At 49.8% G+C, this 18,950-nt stretch overlaps 1 protein-coding gene across 2 annotated transcripts in view; it reads right to left on the bottom strand.

The window, feature by feature from the left end:
- Positions 1-609: 609 nt before the first annotated feature.
- PLA2G4E (phospholipase A2 group IVE) overlaps positions 610-18,950 on the bottom strand; it is a 66,698-nt gene continuing 48,357 nt past the window's right edge. For both annotated transcript variants that reach the window (XM_049898096.1, XM_049898097.1), the window contains exons 11-20: positions 15,946-16,081; positions 14,727-14,863; positions 9,582-9,804; positions 8,225-8,339; positions 7,578-7,715; positions 5,328-5,435; positions 4,546-4,749; positions 3,501-3,667; positions 1,412-1,595; positions 610-920 (exon numbers count right to left, since the gene is read on the bottom strand). In XM_049898096.1, coding sequence (XP_049754053.1) covers positions 700-920; positions 1,412-1,595; positions 3,501-3,667; positions 4,546-4,749; positions 5,328-5,435; positions 7,578-7,715; positions 8,225-8,339; positions 9,582-9,804; positions 14,727-14,863; positions 15,946-16,081 — 1,633 coding nt within the window. In that variant the 3' untranslated portion in view covers positions 610-699. The remainder of the gene's footprint in view (positions 921-1,411; positions 1,596-3,500; positions 3,668-4,545; positions 4,750-5,327; positions 5,436-7,577; positions 7,716-8,224; positions 8,340-9,581; positions 9,805-14,726; positions 14,864-15,945; positions 16,082-18,950) is intronic.

Below are 18,950 nucleotides of genomic sequence, written 5' to 3'. Positions count from 1 at the left end.
TAAATTAAAAAAAAAAAATTGTTTTTCCAGAGAAACCCAGAGTGCTTCTCAGGCCCTCTAGTGCATTGCTCCGTGTCAGGAGGCAGAGAGAAAGCACACAGGAGGGCCATGCGGGCCTCCCGCTCCAGCTCTGAGTCCGAGGTTTCTGGGGAACCAGCCTCTTCCTCAGGCCAGGATTGAACTCTCCTCACCCTAAGTATCTGTGAGAGCCTGTGGCTATCAGAAGGAGCTCTAGTTGTGCATTGGTTAAGGTGCTTGGCTGCTAACCGAAAGGTCGGTGGTTTGAACCCACCAGATACTCTGGGGGAGAAAGATGGGGCAGTCTGCTTTGGTAAAGGTTACAGCCTTGGAAACCCTGTGGGGCAGTTCTATTCTGTCCTATAGGGTCACTATGAGTCGGAATTGACTCAACAGCAGTGGGTTTGGTGGCTATCAGACTCCCTTCCCTGCAGGGAAGAGTTAAAAAAAACTCCAGTGAATATAAAATCCCAATACATTCCCCCTTGTTTTTCCCTTTGTCTCTCTGTCTTTGTCTCCCTCAACATTTCATTTTAAGTTTTAATTTTTTGATGAAAAGCCCAGGCCAGCCTATCCGCACCGTTTGCCAGACAGCAGATGGGCTGCAGGCTGCCCGACCCTGATGGGCCCCATGCCTCTGACGTCAGAAGCAGACTCAGGATCCTCGAGGCTCCCCTGGGCTCAGGAGGGACACTGGCCCTTCAGGCGTTTCTTCTTCTCCACCGCCAGTCGCAGGGCCTGAAGGAGCTTGTCGCTGTTGTTCAGGATGTTGTACTCAGACAGCTTCACCAGCTTGTCAAAGGCGGCTTCTGTGTATGTCAGCTCCTTGGTGGCGTAGGGAGTTTTGGGACCATAAATGTCAACCTGGCCATGCTCCAGCTCTTCAGGGCTTCGCTCCACACCTGGGAGGTGACAGGGACTTGCTGTAGATCCTGACTATGTTAGGTTGTAATGACCTGTTTCTGTATCTCTCCCAGAGGCCCACTCTGCACACACAGACACACATAGCTGCACACCCGCTCACACACATGTGCACACACAACACCCCCAAGCTCTTCAGGGCAGGGACGCATCTTATCCCTCTTAGGATTACCCCAGTGCCAAACACAGTGCCTGGCACGTAGCTGGATGCCAATAAATGTTGAATGAATAAAAGGGTAGGGTGCAATTTGTCACCACATGAGGACTGTCTTCTTTTGCTTGCCAAAGCCAAGGCTGGCTGGACTGGAGCTGAGGTGAGCTACTGGAACTAAGGCAGGCTATTAGCACGCAGGCTATTAGAGCCAAGGCAGGCTATTAGAAGGCAGGCTATGGGAAGACTTCACAAGTCTAAAGACAGGACTCTTGTTTCAAGGCCAGCAGGTGCTGGGGACCCTGGGTGGAGGCAGCTTACCTGGGGCCTTGTACTTTTGGAAGGTGCCATTGATGAGCGGGAAGAAAGCCACAATGGGGGCTTCGGGGTTCTGGGGGTTCTCCATCAGGTAGCATTCCTTGAGATGGTCGTCGTCTTCTTGCAGCTCATATCTGGGGAAGGGGATGTTCTGCACGGTGCAGTACTCACAGGTTTGCTTCATGGGCTAGAACATCACAGGGGACATGTGTGAGTATCCGGGTGAGGGAGGAGGACATGTGTGAGTATCCGGGTGAGGGAGGAGAAACACAGGAGGACATGTGTGAGTATCTGGGTGAGGAGGGAGAAACACAGGAGGAGATGTGTGAGTATCCGGGTGAGGGAGGAGAAACACAGGAGGACATGTGTGAGTATCCGGGTGAGGGAGGAGAAACACAGGTGGACATGTGTGGGTATCTGGGTGAGGAGGGAGAAACACAGGAAGAGATGTGTGAGTATCTGGGTGAGGAAGGAGAAACACAGGAGGACATGTGGGAGTGTTCTGGTGAGGGAGGAGAAACACAGGAGGACATGTGTGAGTACCCGGGTGAGGGAAGAGAAATACAGGAGGACATGTGTGAGTATCCGGATAAGGAAGGAGAAACACAGGGGGACATATATGAGTATCTGGGTGAGGGAGGAGAAACACAGGAGGGCATGTGTGAGTATCCTGGTGAGGAAGGAGAAACACAGGAGGACAGTGTGTGAGTATCTGGATGAGGGAGGAGAAACACAGGAAGACATGTGGGAGTATCCAGGTGAGGGAGGAGAAACACAGGAGGGCATGTGTGAGTATCTGGATGAGGGAGGAGAAATGCAGGAGAACATGTGTGAGTAGCCGGGTGAGGGAAGAGAAACACAGGAGGACGTGTGTGAGTATCCAGGTGAGGGAGGAGAAACATAGGCTCTTAGATCCAGCTTCCTGATTTCCCCAGCTAACAGCTCAGCTCTCCAGACATTTTGCCTATTTGCGGTATTTTTTAGAATAAAGCCGGGTCAGGACAAAGTGTCTGAGGCAGCAGGTTGGTGCAGGTCCTACTTCAAGCTCCCTCCTCAAATGAAATGGGCACAAGCCCTTTCCATAATCATTCACGCAAACACAGACCTGGGTGGATACAAACAGCAGGCTGGGAGGGTGGCTGGAGCCGGGCTGTGTACAGCCATGGCTGGCTGTCTCTGTGAGACATGCATGGACTTTGAAATGGACTTCAAGTGGCACAGGGCTGGAAAGGACATTGAAAGTGTGTCTTTAGAGATTTGATTTAACAGAAAGCACTGGACTGAGAGTGTCAGAAGCCTCTTAGTTCTGCCCCTATTGCACTTCTCACTTAGCTGTGTGACCTTCTGCAGGCCACTTACCCTCTCTGTGCCAGTTTCCTCATCTACGTAACATGGGGTCATAGCTGTTGTGCTGTTTACCTCAATGATCAAATGAGATGATGGTGTGGGAAAGTGCGCTGGGTCAGAATGGCTTACAAACTTATATCATCACCACTGCTGTGGTCCTTATCACCTGTCTGTACACCCCCTTTCCTGGGCTTCAGGGTAGAACTATTCTAAATTGGACCAAAAAAATGGTTTCTTTCCCTTAAAAGGGGCTAGAACATTTCAAAAGTACATTAAAAAATAAATAAAAACCTCTGGTCCTGGTTCATTAGAGAAATTACGAGGATGGTGCTCCCTGGGCATGTGTATGGGTGAGTGTGTGATTATTTGAACTGGTAGAAAGCATTAGAAATGACTGGGCTCTGTTAAGGTTATTTTTTTAAACTTTTTTTTTTTTTTTTGCAGTTTTCTGAAGAATTGCTAAATGTGGTAGAAGCTCAGCTCCGAGAATAAAATTGGAACGTGCTGATTGAGTGTACGTAAACCCCAGGCCCCACTGTGTAACGGCCAGCTGGCTGCCCCCTCTGAAGTCTGGGTGTTATGATGGCACGTCAGTGCCGTGGCTGGGGTTTCTCTGATGCGCAGTCTTGGAGCCTGTGGGAGCACACGCACACAAGCACTCCTGTGTCACAGCTGCTGAAACCGCCCGAGTCTCATGGCCCCTAGCGCTCTTACTAAGGGTAAAGCCTGTCTTTGCCACACTTGCCTTGGTCTGGGACCCGGCACAGTAATTGAGGTGGATGATGAGGTCAGCTTTCCTCTCTGGCCGTAGAAGGGGTGGGTAGCAGGAGTTGACAAAGAACGCAGTGTCCAGCAGGCACAAGTGGTTCACGGACTCCGTCAGCTGGTTTGGGAAGCCGTCGAGAACTGTGTCTGAAAGCCAAGACTTCCAGTTATCCACATGCCCCAGGCCCTGCTCTCAGCGGGTCACAGGCACCTGGTAGGGATGAAGTGCCCCACAGAGCTCCTTCACCTCAGCCTGGGCTGCCAGGTCTCTCCCTTCTGGCCAGGACACTCCTGGGAGTCCCGGTGCCCCTCTGGGTGTGAAGATGAAGAATAACATTATCTTGGGGCTTTAGCAAATCTTATATGGAATATGCACAGAAAACCCCCTATGACCAGTCACAGAGTCTTAGTGGGTTTAAGAACGTCTTATAAATTAGTACAAACCCTGGGCACAAACGTTTGCCCCAGATGGTGAGGATGAGGGCTACCAGGCCAGGCTCAAGCAGCCCTTTGCAGGCTGTGGCCAATAAAATACCAGAGAAGGTGGAGTGAACCTCAGAGCGTTAGTGAGGTGGGACGAGGAGCTAAACGGAAGCTGTGAGACCATGGTTTAAGGCCTGGCTCTCGTACTTATCCCTTGCGGGTCTTGAGCTGGGTCATCCTGCCAAGCTCCAGGAGGCACCATACACATTAAATCTATGGAAACGGTGCCCCTGGAGCATGGAGACAGTTCTGCCGTCTGTAAAATGTGGCCATCCCTACCCTACCTCTCGGGGCTGTTGTACAGTCAAATTAATTAAGTACCTATATGGCTCCGGACGCCAAACCTATGCCCTGTTCAGGCACCACCGAATGTGGAATACACTGTGGTGCATTCCCCAGACCATGTTAACTGGGTCGGTCTGCACCCGACCCAATTACCGTGGTCTGAGGAGCTCTAGGCCTTTCTTTCTGGCAGTCTGGACAGCCCCTTCTCCCTCCTCCAACCAGAGCAGCCCTGGGGGAGCAGCCCAGGGTGAGGTTACCTTTCCACTTGGAGAACTGGCCGTTCTGGAGGTAGTCGGTGTGCAGCTGCAGCCCCCTCAGGAAGTTGTGGAACTCAGACACAAAGGACCGATGGGTGAGGATGTCGCGGAAAGTGTTGGACAGCCATGACCCTGGGATCACCACCGTGGTCTCCAGGGCGTTGGCGTCACATTTGGGGATTTCAGGCAGGAGCGGCTCATCTTCTGCAGGGGAGAGAAGGGATGGGTCACAAGAGTTGGGGTCCCCAGACTGACCAGTAAAGCACTAGCTGGCTGTCCTGATTAGGGGATGGGGTGGCATCCCAGTTGTGAGTTTAGTTCACACCTTTCCTGGCCTTGGAGCCGGCAGGACCCAAGTGTGAGACACAGAACAGGGGACCAGTAGTGGGGAGGAGGAGAGAGGGGAGGTAGGCAAGGAGGAGTCCCAGGGAAGATGGGGCATCTAGAAGAGAGACCTTCCACTGTGCTCTTTGATCCCCACTCTTCTTAGCTCTCCTGGGCACCCTGCCAGCTCTGTCACCTCTGTTTCACATTGGCTCCACACTTCCCCCATCAAACCAGAGCTGGGCCCACGGGCTTGCAGTTAGCCCTGGGACAGGTGTCTCTGCCTACAACCACTCCCCTCTGGGCAGGTAAGACTCTCTAGCCCTACCTGCCTTCCCATCTCTGTGGGCTGCAGGGTCTATGCTGAAATACGGCAGGTTGGACTGGTCCTCTCAGTTCATGATCCCCCCCCACTTCTCCATCGCCCAACCAGGAGGGGCAGCCAGTGGGTCACCCACCTATATCGTGCACTCTCTCTCTCGTCCACCTGTGGAAAAACTCCTCCGAGGTATGGGACAGGTTCCAGGCATCCAGCAGGTTCAGGGAGAAGATGCTGCTCCACAAACCTAGGGAGGTGGGCCAGGGGTGAGAGCTGAGACAGGAGTTGTCCAAGAGCCCCGGGCCCTACCTGCACACTGACTGGTTCTGTCTTAGCCTTGCTTCCCCTTCAAGTCGGGCTGCTCAGAGGGTGGGAGAGACGGAGACTGCCAGCTCCACACAGATGACGGCTGATCCCTGGCCTCAGCACTTCTCCTCCTTCTCCTCAGTGCTGGGAGAGGGTTGTTGTTGTTAGGGGGCATTGAGCTGGCTCTGACTCATGGTGACACTCTATAGGACAGAATGAAACACTGCCCGGTCCTGCACCACCCTCACAATTGCTACTATGTTTGAGCCCATTGTTGCAGCCACTGTGTCAGTCCATCTCGTTGCGGGTCTTTCTCTTTTTTGCTGACCCTCTACTTTACCAAGCATGATGTCCTTCTCCAGGGACTGATCCCTCCTGATAACATGTCCAAAGTACATGAGACGCACTCTTGCCATTCTTGCTTTTAAGAGGCATTCTGTCTGTACTTCTTCCGAGACAGATATGTTTGTTCTTTTGGCAGCCCATGGTTGGGAGAGGACACAAAGATGTATAAAGCACAGCCTTAGCAGGGACTTAATGTGGACAAAGAGTGGGCTTTGAGTTCAAGTCCTGACTCCACCACTCGTTTAAGGCAAAACACATGGTGAGCACTCAACAAAGTAATGCTATCTCTTATATCATGGATCCCCGGTGGTGCAGCAGTTAAGAACTCGGCTGCTGACCAAAAAGTCAGCAGTTCAAATTCATCACTTGCTCCTTGGAAACCCTACTGGGCAGTTCTAATCTGTCCTATAGGGACGCTGTGAGTCGGAATTGACTTGATAGCAACTCGTTTGGAGTTTTTTTGGCTTCTTATTATCATGATTTTAAAAGGTAACATTAATAATAACCCTTATATAAGAGCTATGGCATACATGGACCCATTTGATCCTCTAAAAGGTAGGGTTTGCTCTTATGCTCAATTTACAGGTAAGAAAATTGAGGCTCAGAGAGATTGGCTTGAGGTTTTGCCAACCTCACACAGCTAATAAATTAGGAGCCAGGGGTCAAGCCCAAGTATCTTAACTACAGATCTCTGAACTAACCTCTCAGTGAGTGGAGGGGATGCATACAGAGGTGGTCAGAGGAAGGACGGGCCACTGTGGGCTGGGGGCTTTCAGGTGGGCTTCATGGAGAAAGTGGGGTTTAAGCTGGACTTCCTAGGATGGGTTGGAGTGAGATAGATGGAGGGTTGATGTTATGTGCTGTCAAGTCGATTCTGACTCATAGCGACCCTATAGGACAGAGTAGAACTGCCCCATAGGGTTTCCAAGGCCGTAATCTTTACTAAAGCAGATCTCCAGGTTTTTTCTCCCATGGAGCTGCTGGTGGGTTTGAACTGCTGACTTTTCAGTTAGTAGGCAAGCACTTAACCATTGTGCCACCAAGACTCCTTAGATGGAGGGTGAGGGGTGCAGGACAACTAGTTTAAATAAGGGCATAGGTTTAAATAAGGCTGTAGAGATGGGTCTGCTTTTTTGAGGCTGTCCTTTGACAGACATAGTTCGTGCCCCTACACTCAGGGGATCTGGCTTCAGGATCAGGGAGCACGGGGCAGGGAGCTGGGCCCAGCTTCCCCATTGATTCTGCCCTTCACCCAGTGATCCCCTCTGGCTCCTTGGATCCCAGGGGCTGAGTGGGTCCCTGGACATAAGCACACTGCTGCCTGGAGGCAGAGGGGGTGGAGGTGGGAGTTACAGAAGCTTCCATCTTAGCCTACAACTCCTAGTCCAGTTCTGAGCCTATCCCAGGCTGACCACTGGAGACGAGGATGTTGGGAAAGTCTTCTCTGGTTCCTAGTGACTTGGGAGCCCCTGCTAAGTCCTTCTGGGCCCAAAGCAGGGAGATTGAGGTAGTTCTGGAGGCCTGTCTGGGGCTGGGTTTGGGAACTTCACCTGGTATTAGTTGATGGTGGCAAGTCTAGAGGGTTCCATGCCCAAGGGCTAACCCCAAACCAGCCCCAGCACCTGGGACAAGACCTTGGGGAAATTGAGTGTGTCTCCCTGCCAGTCCTCTAACTCAAAGGTGGCACCTGCCCAGCATGGGACAGGGTGCCCAGGGGAGTCCCCTAGCCATTAGTCACCTAGCATGTAGCACATTTGCGACTCAGGGATCCTCTTCGTCAGCCGCCCCATGAAGAACTCGGAGCCGAAGAGCTCGGTGGGGACGAAGGCCCCGTACTTCTGCAGGCCCACCTCGTAGGGGGAGAACTCACACCACTCTGTGTGAAGCAGCAGGTCAGGGTGTCAGTCCCCATCCAGGGTGCCAACCAGGGACAGCTGCCCTCCCTCCTTGCCGCCTTGGAGAGCCTGGGACAGGAAGGCTGCACTACCTCTTCTCCCTCCCCCAGGGCTCACAGAGTATTGTCTGCTCTGCATGACAGCTTTGTACCTTGCAGGGCTAATTTGCTCCTCAAAGCCCAGTAAATGGGGACCAATACTGACCCTGAAGCAGGGCAGGTCTCTAGAGCCCTCCTTCCCTTCATGCAGCTTGAGTTCCCTTCATGACTTTCGTTTTCCCCAGCCCATGCATGGGGAAACACATGCTCAGGGAAGTCCCTGGACCCTGCCCTGCCCCATGTGGCAGGGCTGCTGACTTCTTCAGCTGTGGCCACTGCCTTTTGGTGTGGAGGTTGGTGAAGGCGTGGAGGGCCCGGGAGATCTGGAGGTACTGTGTGCTTTTGCCTGCTGAGAAGGGACCCCATCATTAGTCACTAGCCAGCAGTGTTACCTCTGAAGTCTTGGTTGCTTACATCATCCTTGACATTGATGGTGAGGTAGATGGGCAGGGGGTTCTGGCCTCGGCACAGAGCGGCTCGCTGCTCTGACAGTTTGCATTCGTTTCTCTGTGGAGGAGGGAAATGGTTACCAAGAAGCAGCAGGCGAACAGTGGAGGTGGGGGGCAGCTCAGGATAAGGGAATGGTCTGGATCCCCGCAGCCCCACCCTGGCCTCTGAGCCCACTCGGGTGCTAAGTGAGCCTTGGCTGTACAAATTCACACTCAAATGTACCCACAGAATGAATCGCTGGGCTATCCACCACCCCAGACACACAGCCTTGGTCCCCTGGCTATAGGCTCTGCCTTTCAGAGTCCCAGGGCTCCCCTTGGGGTCTCAGAGGGCAGAGATGAAGGGGTTGTGGTGGGAAGGCCCCTCTTCATCCCCGATATCTTCTACCCAGTCAGCCGGATCAGCTCCATTTCTATCTGCTTGGCGTGTTGGACTCCCTCATAAAACTCCTTCAAAGTTTATTTTTTTAACAAAAGGCTTGGAAACCAGAGCACTAGATGGCATCCGAGGTCCCTCTAACTGCTTGTGCTTTAGAGCACTGTGCTGTGTAGTCACAGTGGGGAGCCCTGCAGCTCAGCCTGGCCACAGGCCATTCCCAAAGCAAAGCAGCCAGTGAAGATGAGGCAGAATTGAGTTCTCAGAGGCCCAGGCTCCGACCCCAGGCCAAACAGCTGCCTGCTGGACCACTGCCCGTGGTTACCCAAGTGTGCGAGGCCGTGGGACCTGTGCAGTATGGTAAACACATGTGGAGGGCTGAACCTTGGGCCACCTTTGAATGGCAAATGAGGTGCCTGTCATGACAGGGCACAGAGGTCTGGGCTACATGGAGCCGGTGGTCCTGAAAGTGGAGGAAATTGCAGACTTGTGGAAGAGCCCAGCCCACACTTACTGCCCAGGGTCCTGAGCAAGAGGCTGTGGCCTAGGCCGCAGGGGAAGAGCAGAGGTCTCCTGGGGTCAGACTTTCCCCTCGCTTGGTCTGACGGCTCTGCAGCTTTCCCCAGATCCTGCCCCATTTTCTCTCGCAGGTTTCCCCTAACAGAATTTTTACATGTTTAAAGCCATTTTGGCATCTGTTCTCAGGGGACACCCTTCCTCCATGCAGGTTTGCACTTAAGCTACCCCCAACATGAGGACCCTAGACGTGCTCTGAAGGGTCGGGAAGACAATCCCGCCGTCTTCCTCCATCACGCATTTGGGCACCTAACGGTGCTTTCAGACTCAGGACACATCTGCAGGTCTAACCTAATTCCCTTCTGCTGCAATTTGAGTCAGACCTTCCTGAAGAAGCCGAGCACCTACCTTGTCTCCCAGACAGGCCTCGATCAGCAGGCCCCAGAAGTCATTAAAGGTGACCCTGTAGCCTTCCTGGCTACGCTGCCGGAGTTTCTCCTTGTATTTAAGGAGCTGGTCTGGGAACAGAGCTGGTAGCTTGTCCTTGACTACATGCCTCCGGGCCTCGAAGACAGCAGGCTCCAGGTTTTTGGAGGACCATTCGGGGTCTTGGTACAAGGTAGCCATGGTCCTGGAGAGAAAAAGGCACAGCTGATAGGGCTGGGAGAGAATGTGGGCAGGTCGGTGGAAGCCCTGATGTTGCAGGAGAGGAGCTGGGAGGAAAGGGAGTGAGGCAGAGGCTTGGTGGGTGAGGAATGAACGTTATGACTCATAACAACAATTGCTATAATTCTTGAATTCCTACTGTGTGCCAGGTATAGCATATTGGTTAAGTGTGAGGATTCTGGACCCAGACCTTCCCAGGGTCAAAACTAGCCTCTGCTACTCATTAGCTGTGTGATCTTGGGCAAGTTACTTAACTTCTCTTCACCTCAGTTTCCACATCTGTGGAATGGGGGGAATTATGATAATAGTACCCACCTCATGGCATTATTGAGAAGGTTAAATGAGCTAATGTAATGTAAAGTGGCTAGAACAGTGCCTGGCACAAGATAAGTGCTGTGTCGTGGAGCATTTGAATCCAGGCTTACATGATTCCATATCAGGATTCCTGATTCCACATCCTGGACTCTTCCTACTTTGCCACACCAATTCCCATAAATACGGATGCTGGCTAAAGGTTTATTTTCCCTTCTTCTTCTTAATTATATGTGGGGAGTAGGAAAAAGTGAAATGAAGATGGAGGGCCCCCAGCCCTGGGAGTTTGCCTCTCTCTGCCCCTCTGCCTGGGTTTGGCTTTTCTCCATTTATGTCAGGACAGGAAAGGGGCCCTTTTCATTCAGCACCTGTGCCTGAGAACCCCAACACCCACCACAGTATAACTTGTCTTGGCCACCTATTTGCCTAAGCAGCTACTTCTTCCTTAACAGGACTTATTTCTGGTTGGTGAAGGTGGGGCTTGGACAATCAAGAGATTCCTTCAAGAAAAAACACCCTGCTCTCATGAGGTTCACTTTGTTACTTTCATACTTTCAGAAGTCTTCAAAAGCTATTATTTCTGTAAGAATACTTCCCTGGAGTCCTTCAGTCTGAGAACAAACAACATCAGACCACAGCCTGAATCTAGGGTGCAAGATCATACCAGCCAAATACCAACCTAGGAAATGAACTCTCAAGGACTATCCAAAACCAAAACAATTGTAACAGGGAACAGGTACTTTAATCTGTAAATGATAACAATGTCAGAACAATAAAAGGGGGAATAAACAATATAGTGCAGAACTTTCTGATGGACAGGAAGGCGAGGCAATACCAAGTAACAAGAGACTGGTTCAAACCTAGGAAGATAAGGGTACATTTCAAGGTAACCACAAAGAAAGTTAACAAACCTCTCATCAAAATAAAGACAAAAAAACATAAAGTCTCAATAAAAACAGAATCTACAAAAACAAAAGAAATGAAAAAGAAATCCACAAACAAAAGGAACTGAGCACAGAAGAGTAAGAGGAACATAGAAAATGTTAGACACAACACTAAAGAACAACAATGAACCTGTGAAGCAACTCATAACATGGATTCATCTGGAGGACATTATGCTGAGTGAAATAAGTCAATCACAAAGGGACAAATATTGTATGAGACCACTACTGTAAAAACTCATGAAAAGATTTAAATACAAAAAACCCCAATATTTGATGGTTATGATGGAGGGGAGGGGTGGGGATGGAAAAACAGTTAATAGACAATAGATAAGTGGTAACTTTGGTGAAGGATAAGACAGTACACAATACTGGGGAAGCCAGCACAACCTGTACAAGGCAAGGTCATGGTAGCTCCATAGATACATCCAAACTCCCTGAGGGACCAAGTTGCTGGGCTGAGGACTGTGGTGACCATGGTCTCATGGAATATCTAGCTCAATTATCATAACAGAGTTTCTAAAGAATATGTTCTACATTCTACCTTGGTGAGTAGTACCTGGGGTCTTAAAAGCCTGTGAGGATATTCCATTGTTCTCACTACTTCAGGAGCAAGGAAGAATGAAGAAAACTAAAGACAGAAGGGAAAGATTAGTCCAAAGGACTAATGGACTACATCTATCATGGCCTCCACCAGACTGAGTCTAGTACAACTAGATGGTGTCTGGCTACCACCACTGACTGCTCTGACAGGGATCACAATAGAGGGTACCAGACAGAGAAGGAGAAAAATGTACAACAAAATTCTAACTCAAAAAGAAAGACCAGGCTTGCTGGACTGACAGAGACTGGAGAGACCCTGAGAGTACGGCCCTCAGACACCTTTTTACCTCAGTAATGAGGCCACTCCTGAGGTTCACTCTTCAGCCAAAGATTGAACAGTCCCAAGGAACAAAACAAGACTAATGGGGCATACTAGCCCTGTGGCAGGTAGGAGGGAACAGAAAAGCTGGTAATAGGGAACCCAGGGTTGAGAAGGGAGAATGTTGACATGTCGTGGGGTTGTTAACCAATGTCATACAACAATGTGTATACTAACTGATGAGAAGCTAGTTCATTCTGTAAACCTTCATCTAAAGTTTAATTAAAAAAAAAAAAAAAAAGAATACTTCCCTGGGCTTCCCTCCACCCTCCTACCCTCAGCCTGGCCAGCCCTGAGTCACTCCCCATCTCCTGCCTGGCCCTGCAGTAGGCCAGGAGGATGCAGATGCCCCTGGGCCCTGATGGAGGCAGGTTACGCCCTACCCACCATAGGCATCTGTTTAATGTGGAGATTATGAACATGGGCCCTAGTGTCAAATGGCCTGTGTTCAAATCCCAGCTCTACCACTTATTAGCTGAGTGACTCTGGGCACATTAGTTTGCTTCTCTGTACCTTTGTGTCCTCAGCTATAAAAGAAGCATAAACTTAACACTGTCTTCACAGGTCGTTGTGAGGAAGAATGATGATTCGTAGGCGGCAGTCACCACTGTGCTTGGCACAGAGTCAATGCATGATAACTGTCAGCCACTCCGTTTGTCCCACCTGGGCTGAAGCCCCCGGCCCCCTGACAGGTGGGCATGGTAACAGGAGCCCTTGGGTTACCTAGGGTGAGTTCCCATCCCCTTACTCAAGTCAGTTACCCAGGATGAGAGACACAGGAGGGGCACAGCGTGGGACCTCGAGGGCTCACAGGCCCATTAGCCCTGGAGAGAATAATGCTCAACCTTGGCCGAGAGGTCCTGAGTGGTTCTGGGCACCAGCCATCCTGGACCAGGCCCGCATTATGACTTTCGTGGGCCCTAGGCACTTTGCCTTCATGAGCTCCATTCTTCATTAATTAAAAAAAAAGAAAAACGTTTTAGTACTGCATTGGTATAAAGACAAATATATTAGTCCTATTTATTAAAACATTTTCATCAAATAAAAATAAATCAATTCAAAAACATTTTCTTCAACCTAAAAAAAAAAAAAAACAAACCCAAACCCCTTGCTGTCTAGTCGATTTCAATTCATAGCGACGCTATAGGACAGAGTAGAGCACTTGGTGGGTTTGAACTGCTGAACTTTTGGTTAGCAGCTATAGCTCTTAACCACCAAGTCATCAGGGTTTCCTTTCTTCAACCTAGTGGTTCCTTTTATCTTCCAATTTTAAAATAAACTAAAACATTTTTTGGGTCCCTACTACACCAGTGTTGAGGGCCATAGGCACTGTGTTCCTGTGGTCAGACACCCTTACCCTGGACTCACCAGCAGGGGCAGAAGTGGAGAGTGAGGAGGCTGGTGCCAGCAGCGGGGCCTGTCTCCTCTCCTGCAGGCTGGCCCAGGAAGCTTGGAAGGGCACAGGGAGTGGGCAGGAGAGGGATGATGAGAGTGTGGGCAGCCAGAGCAGCTGCTGGGAGAGCCCCACCCATCCTGGAGGACTTGGTACAGCTGTGAGAGTGGGTGGCTGCAGGCTGGGGTCAGTGGCACCAGAGGTCCACTCCTAGTTGGCTACCACACTCCTTCATTCCTGCCATAGCCCCAGAGAAATGGTAACATGTGTAATGGCCACCACGTGTAGTGTATCCTACCCAGTACTAGGCGAGCCTTTCACAACAACCCTACGATGTAAGTGCTATTGTTAGCCCCACTTTACAGGTGCAGAAACAAAGCCTCAGAGCAGTTCAGCCCAAGGTCACACAGCAGTCAGTGGCAGAGCTGCCCAGGCTGACTCACTCTAACTAATATACGGGGCAAGGATGGATTATACAATGAGCAAGGTAAACATGTGCTTAGGGCATCAACAAAACAGAGGCACCTGTTGTCCAGAGCAAAGACCCATCGATGCCAAGGAGACAGGACACAAGGAAAAGCAAGTGCCACAGTGGAAGGGAACTGGCAAGGCGCTAAATAAAACTGATACCAGCTCAGCGTGTGAGAATGTGCCAGCCGGTGATAAACTTCACGCAGGGTCACGAGGACGCCCCTACACATGGTTATTTAAGCTATGAGGCCCCCACCACTTCAACACCTTCGTTGCCATCTGTCTCCTACGGTCCCTCCCATGTAATTGCAACTCTTTGTTTTAGCCGGTCTGTTGGAAGTTTACTATTTCTTTCTACTAAACAAAGGTGGCGGTGATCAACAAAACTTTACGTTGATTGTTGAAGCAACCAAGTTCACTGACCCATTTTCTTTGTTGTAGAATATGTGGAATATTCTTTTTGTAGAAAATGTGGTATATGGCAAAAATCTCAGTACCCCGCACCCACTAAAAATTTTATAATCCAGTTCATCTCATTCCACTACAATGGCATACGCCACTTTTGCTTTAAATTGCTGATAACATAGTTCCTTTTAAAAAGAAGTTACATCATGGATAGTTAAGACACACACACACACATATACATGTATATATATAACTCACACACCCCGTTCAAATGCGTGAGTAAGCAGAGGAGGGGGCACCACACATGATTAGCGTTTAGGGCCCTCACATGCCTTAATCCGGGCCTGGTGTGGGGGGAGGGAGGGGACCTCACCAGAGACCCCAGGCTAGTCCGTTTGCTGCTTGCTCTGGGCTCTACCAGTTGGTGGCTCCTAGCTCCTTACCAGGTGGCCCCTGACAGGCCGGCGATATAGGTGGCACAGTTCAGGATGTTCAGCTTCTGCAGCCCCAGCAGGTGGCCGTACATGGAGGTCATGGATCTTGTCCCTCCCCCAGTGGCCATGATGGCTATCAGCGGTACCTGGGGCACACAGAGGCAGGCTGTTGGGGAGGGCTCCAGAGACTGCGGTGGCATACGACTTGGAATGACAGACAGTGGTTAGAACAGAGAGCAAAGAGTGGGCCATGAGAGACTGGCAGCGCAGTGGGCCACCTGCTGGTCTAGGGTCAGCCTTTCAGTCCAGACCCAATGGCTGGTGTCAGCAAAGGTGCTCTGAAGCCTGACAAACCAAAAAATCAAACCTGCCTCTGTCGAGCAGACTCTGACTCATGGCGACCCCATGTGTTACAGAGTGGAACTGCTCCATAGGGTTTTTTTGGCTGTAATCTTTACAGAAGCAGATTGCCACGACTTTCTTCCATGGTGCCCCTGGGTTGAACCGCCAACCTTTAGATTTGTAGTCAAGTGCAAACTGTTTGTACCACCCAGGGGCCTAAAAAAAGTCTTACACAGGGTTTGGCAAATCACAGACTGTCACAGCTGGAAGAGTACTTAGCACTGTTAATCCAGCCGTGATTAATCCAGGTTAGTAGCTGAGCACCTCACTGCTGCGCTACCAGGGCTCTCTCTCTCTGTGTATACATATATAGTTGTTGGGTGCTATTGAGTCAGTTCTAACTCATAGTGACCCTATGTACAATAGAAGGAAACACTGGCCGGTCCTGTGCCATCTTCATAATCGTCATGCTCAAGTCCATTGTTGCAGCCACTGTGTCAATACATCTCAATCAGGAAGAATAGTCACCAAAATGCCAACAACGGTTAGCTCTTAGGGGTAGGGCTAAAGTAATTCTTCGCCTTATTTCCTTCTTTATGTTTTCTGTGTTTTTCTGAAATGTTTGCAATAAACAGAAGAGCAAAGAAGCTATTTGAGTAGTCTGCGTGTGTGAAGTGATAAAGCACCTAGTAGGGAGAGGAACCCGGAGTCGCCATTCAATCACGAGGAACCTGGAACCTCAGCAGTGAAGGCAAGCCTGAAAGCAGTGCAGAGGCACCCTGCGGCAGGTAAGGGCTCGGGGTGGCCAGCGGGGCCTGGCGTTGGAAGGACAAGCTTGGCTCCGAGTGGGCACTGACCCCAGGCTGGCAGAGCTCTGCCCACCCACCTCATCTGCCTGCAGGTCCTCCTCCAGCTGCAGCACCTGCTTCAGCGCCCGAGCTACCACCACCTTCCGCTTCTCCAGGAACTCCAGCTCTGCCGGGCACAGGCTGTAGCCCAGCCGCACGTCCAGCACGTCGGGGCTGTGGGGAGAAGACACCCTGGCTGATCGTGCCTGTGGACGCCGTCTCCATGGAGAAGACATGGCTTTAGGGTCGGTTAGATCTAGGCTGGAGGTCTGGTTCTGCCAAGTACCACCTCTGCGACTTTGGGTCTGTGCTTTCTACCTGTAAAATGGGGCTAATCATGCCCAGCTTCCAGCACCGTCTTCAGCACTGCATGAGCTAACAAAGCCCACAATGCTTACCAGCACACTATAAGCAGGCACTCAACCAAAGATGCTGCTGGTACTTATGTTAGGGGCTCATAGAAACCTCTGCCTCCTCTGTAAGTTCTGGAAAGTCCAGAAAGTCTTCCCCTAGGCATCTTCTACAGCCGGAGGCCAGACGTGGGCAAGGGACCCTGGGAAATTCTCTGGATGTGGCTCCTCTGAGCTATAAAGATGAGGTTCTGTGGATCTCACATTCTTGCTCCCAGAATAGGGATCCTCCTATACGTTTGTTCAGTTGACAAAAACCCTTCACATCCCTGAGATCCCTGTCCATCCCCATGGACCTGTGAGGCAGGTGGGGCAGGAGCTGTCGCAACATGACCAACACTTACCATCCTTCCATCACATCCCTGCCCTGAAGACTTCCAGACTCCTGGCTGGCCTCCAAGACCCTGCCTGACCTGTGCAACCCCACCTCTGACTACTTCTGGAAGGGCCTGTCAGGCTCTCAGAGCCCCCAGGAGCAGTTCCATCTCTGGGCTTCCCACAGGGTGGCCTTCCCCGGAAGCATTCTCCCTCTGCTCACCCTCATCTCATATCCTCCAAGGCCCAGCTCCCCAGTGACTCCAGGTCAACCAACCAGGACGGTTTCTGTAGTCTTGGCTCACTAACAAGGGCATGTCTCCTTGACGGGGGGCCTGGGGCTCCTCCCATCATGTCTCCAATACATCTAGCACTGAACTGCAGACAAGGCTGAGGGCATATAACTCTTTCTGTGGCCTCAACGAGGAATGAATAATCATACAACAATAATAATAACATTAGCTGACATTTGCTGAGCATCCCACTTGCTGACAGAATACTGAGTACTTTCCATGTGTTATCTCTCTGGCTCCTTAAGGCAACTCAGCAATCTGTGGTATTCTTGTTACTGATCCCAATTTACGGATGAGGGAACCTGGAACTTAGGTTTAATAACTGGTCCAAGGACCAATAGCTAATCAAATAATAAGTGGAAGTTACAGTCCATTGGTTTTTGACAAGGGTGCCAAACAATGGGGGAAAGAATGATCTTTTCAACAAATAACGGGACAATTGAACAACCACATGCAAAAGAATGAAGTTGGACCCCTACCTCACGCTGTATATAAAAATTAACTCAGAGTTGATCATAGACATAAGTGTGAGAGCTAAACCCATAAAACTCACAGAAAAAATAAGGAGTAAATGCCTTGGGTTAGGCAAAGCTTTCTTAGACAAAACACTAAAAGCACAAGTGACAAAAGAAAATAGATAAATTGGACTTCATTAAAATCACAAACTTTTGTCCTTCAAAGGACACCATCAAGAAAATGAAAAGACAGCCCACAAAATGGAAGAAAATATTTACAACGCCTGTATCTGATAAGGGACTTATACCCAGAATATCCAGAGAATGCTTATAACTCAATTTAAAATTGGGCCAAGGATTTGGATAGACATTTCTCCAAAGAACACACACCAGTGGCCAATATGCACATAAAAAGATGCTCATCATCATTAGCCATCGGGGAAATGCAAACCAAAACCACAGCGAGATACCATTTCACACCCACTAGGATGGCTATAAAAAACCAAACAAAACAGACAATAACAAGTGTGGGTGACGATGCGGAGAAGTTGGAACCCTCATACGTTGCTGGTGGGAATACAAAATGGTACAATCTCTTTGCACACAGTCTGGCAGTTTCACAAAAATTAAACATAGAGGTATCATATGACCCAGCAATTCGACTTCTTAGTACCCAAGGGAATTGAAAACGTATGTCCGCACAAAAACCTGTACACAAATGTTCGTAGAAGCATTACTTATGGAGTCAAAAAGTAGAAACAACTCAAATGTAGATCAATGGTGAAAAGATAAATAAAATGTGGTATATCCACACAATGGAATATTATTCATTCATAAAGAAGAACAAGGTGCTGATACACACGCCAACATGGATGAACTTTAAAACCGTTATGGCTGAATGAAAGGAAAAACAAAAACAAAACTCATCACCATTGAGTTGATTCCAACTCACAGTGACCCCATGCGTTACAGAGTAGGACTGATTCATAGGATTTTCTTGGCTGTAATGTTTATGGAGGCAGATCGCCAGGCCTTTCTTCCATGGTGCCAGTGGGTGGATTTGAACTGCCAACCTTTAGATTCATAGATGAATGCAAACTGTTGGACCACCCAGACCTAAGCCAGTCACAAAAGACCATCTATAGTACAACTCCATTTAAATGAAATGTCCTGAATAGGCAAATCCATAGAGACAGAAAATAGATCAGTGGTTGCCTAGGACTGGGGTAGGGGGAGCCCTGGTGGCGCAGTGGTTAAGAGCTTGGCTGCTAACCAAAAGGTCAGCAGTTTGAATTCACCAGCTGCTCCTTGGAAACCCTGTGGGGCAGTTCTACTCTGTCCTATAGGGTCATTGTGAGTCAAAATTGACTCGATGGCAACAGGTTTGGTTTGGTTTAGGACTGGGGAGTAAGGGGAAAATGGGGAATGACTGTAATGGGTATGGGATTTCATCCTGGGGTGAAGAAAATGTTCTCAGATTAGGGAGTGGTGAAGGTTACATGACTCTGTGAATGTACTAAAAGCCACTGAAGTATACACTATAAAAGGATGAATTTATGGTATGTGAATT

This window comes from Elephas maximus, chromosome 10 (assembly GCF_024166365.1).
Source record: "Elephas maximus indicus isolate mEleMax1 chromosome 10, mEleMax1 primary haplotype, whole genome shotgun sequence".
NCBI lineage: Eukaryota > Metazoa > Chordata > Mammalia > Proboscidea > Elephantidae > Elephas > Elephas maximus.
This window is presented reverse-complemented; position numbering and strand designations above follow the sequence as displayed.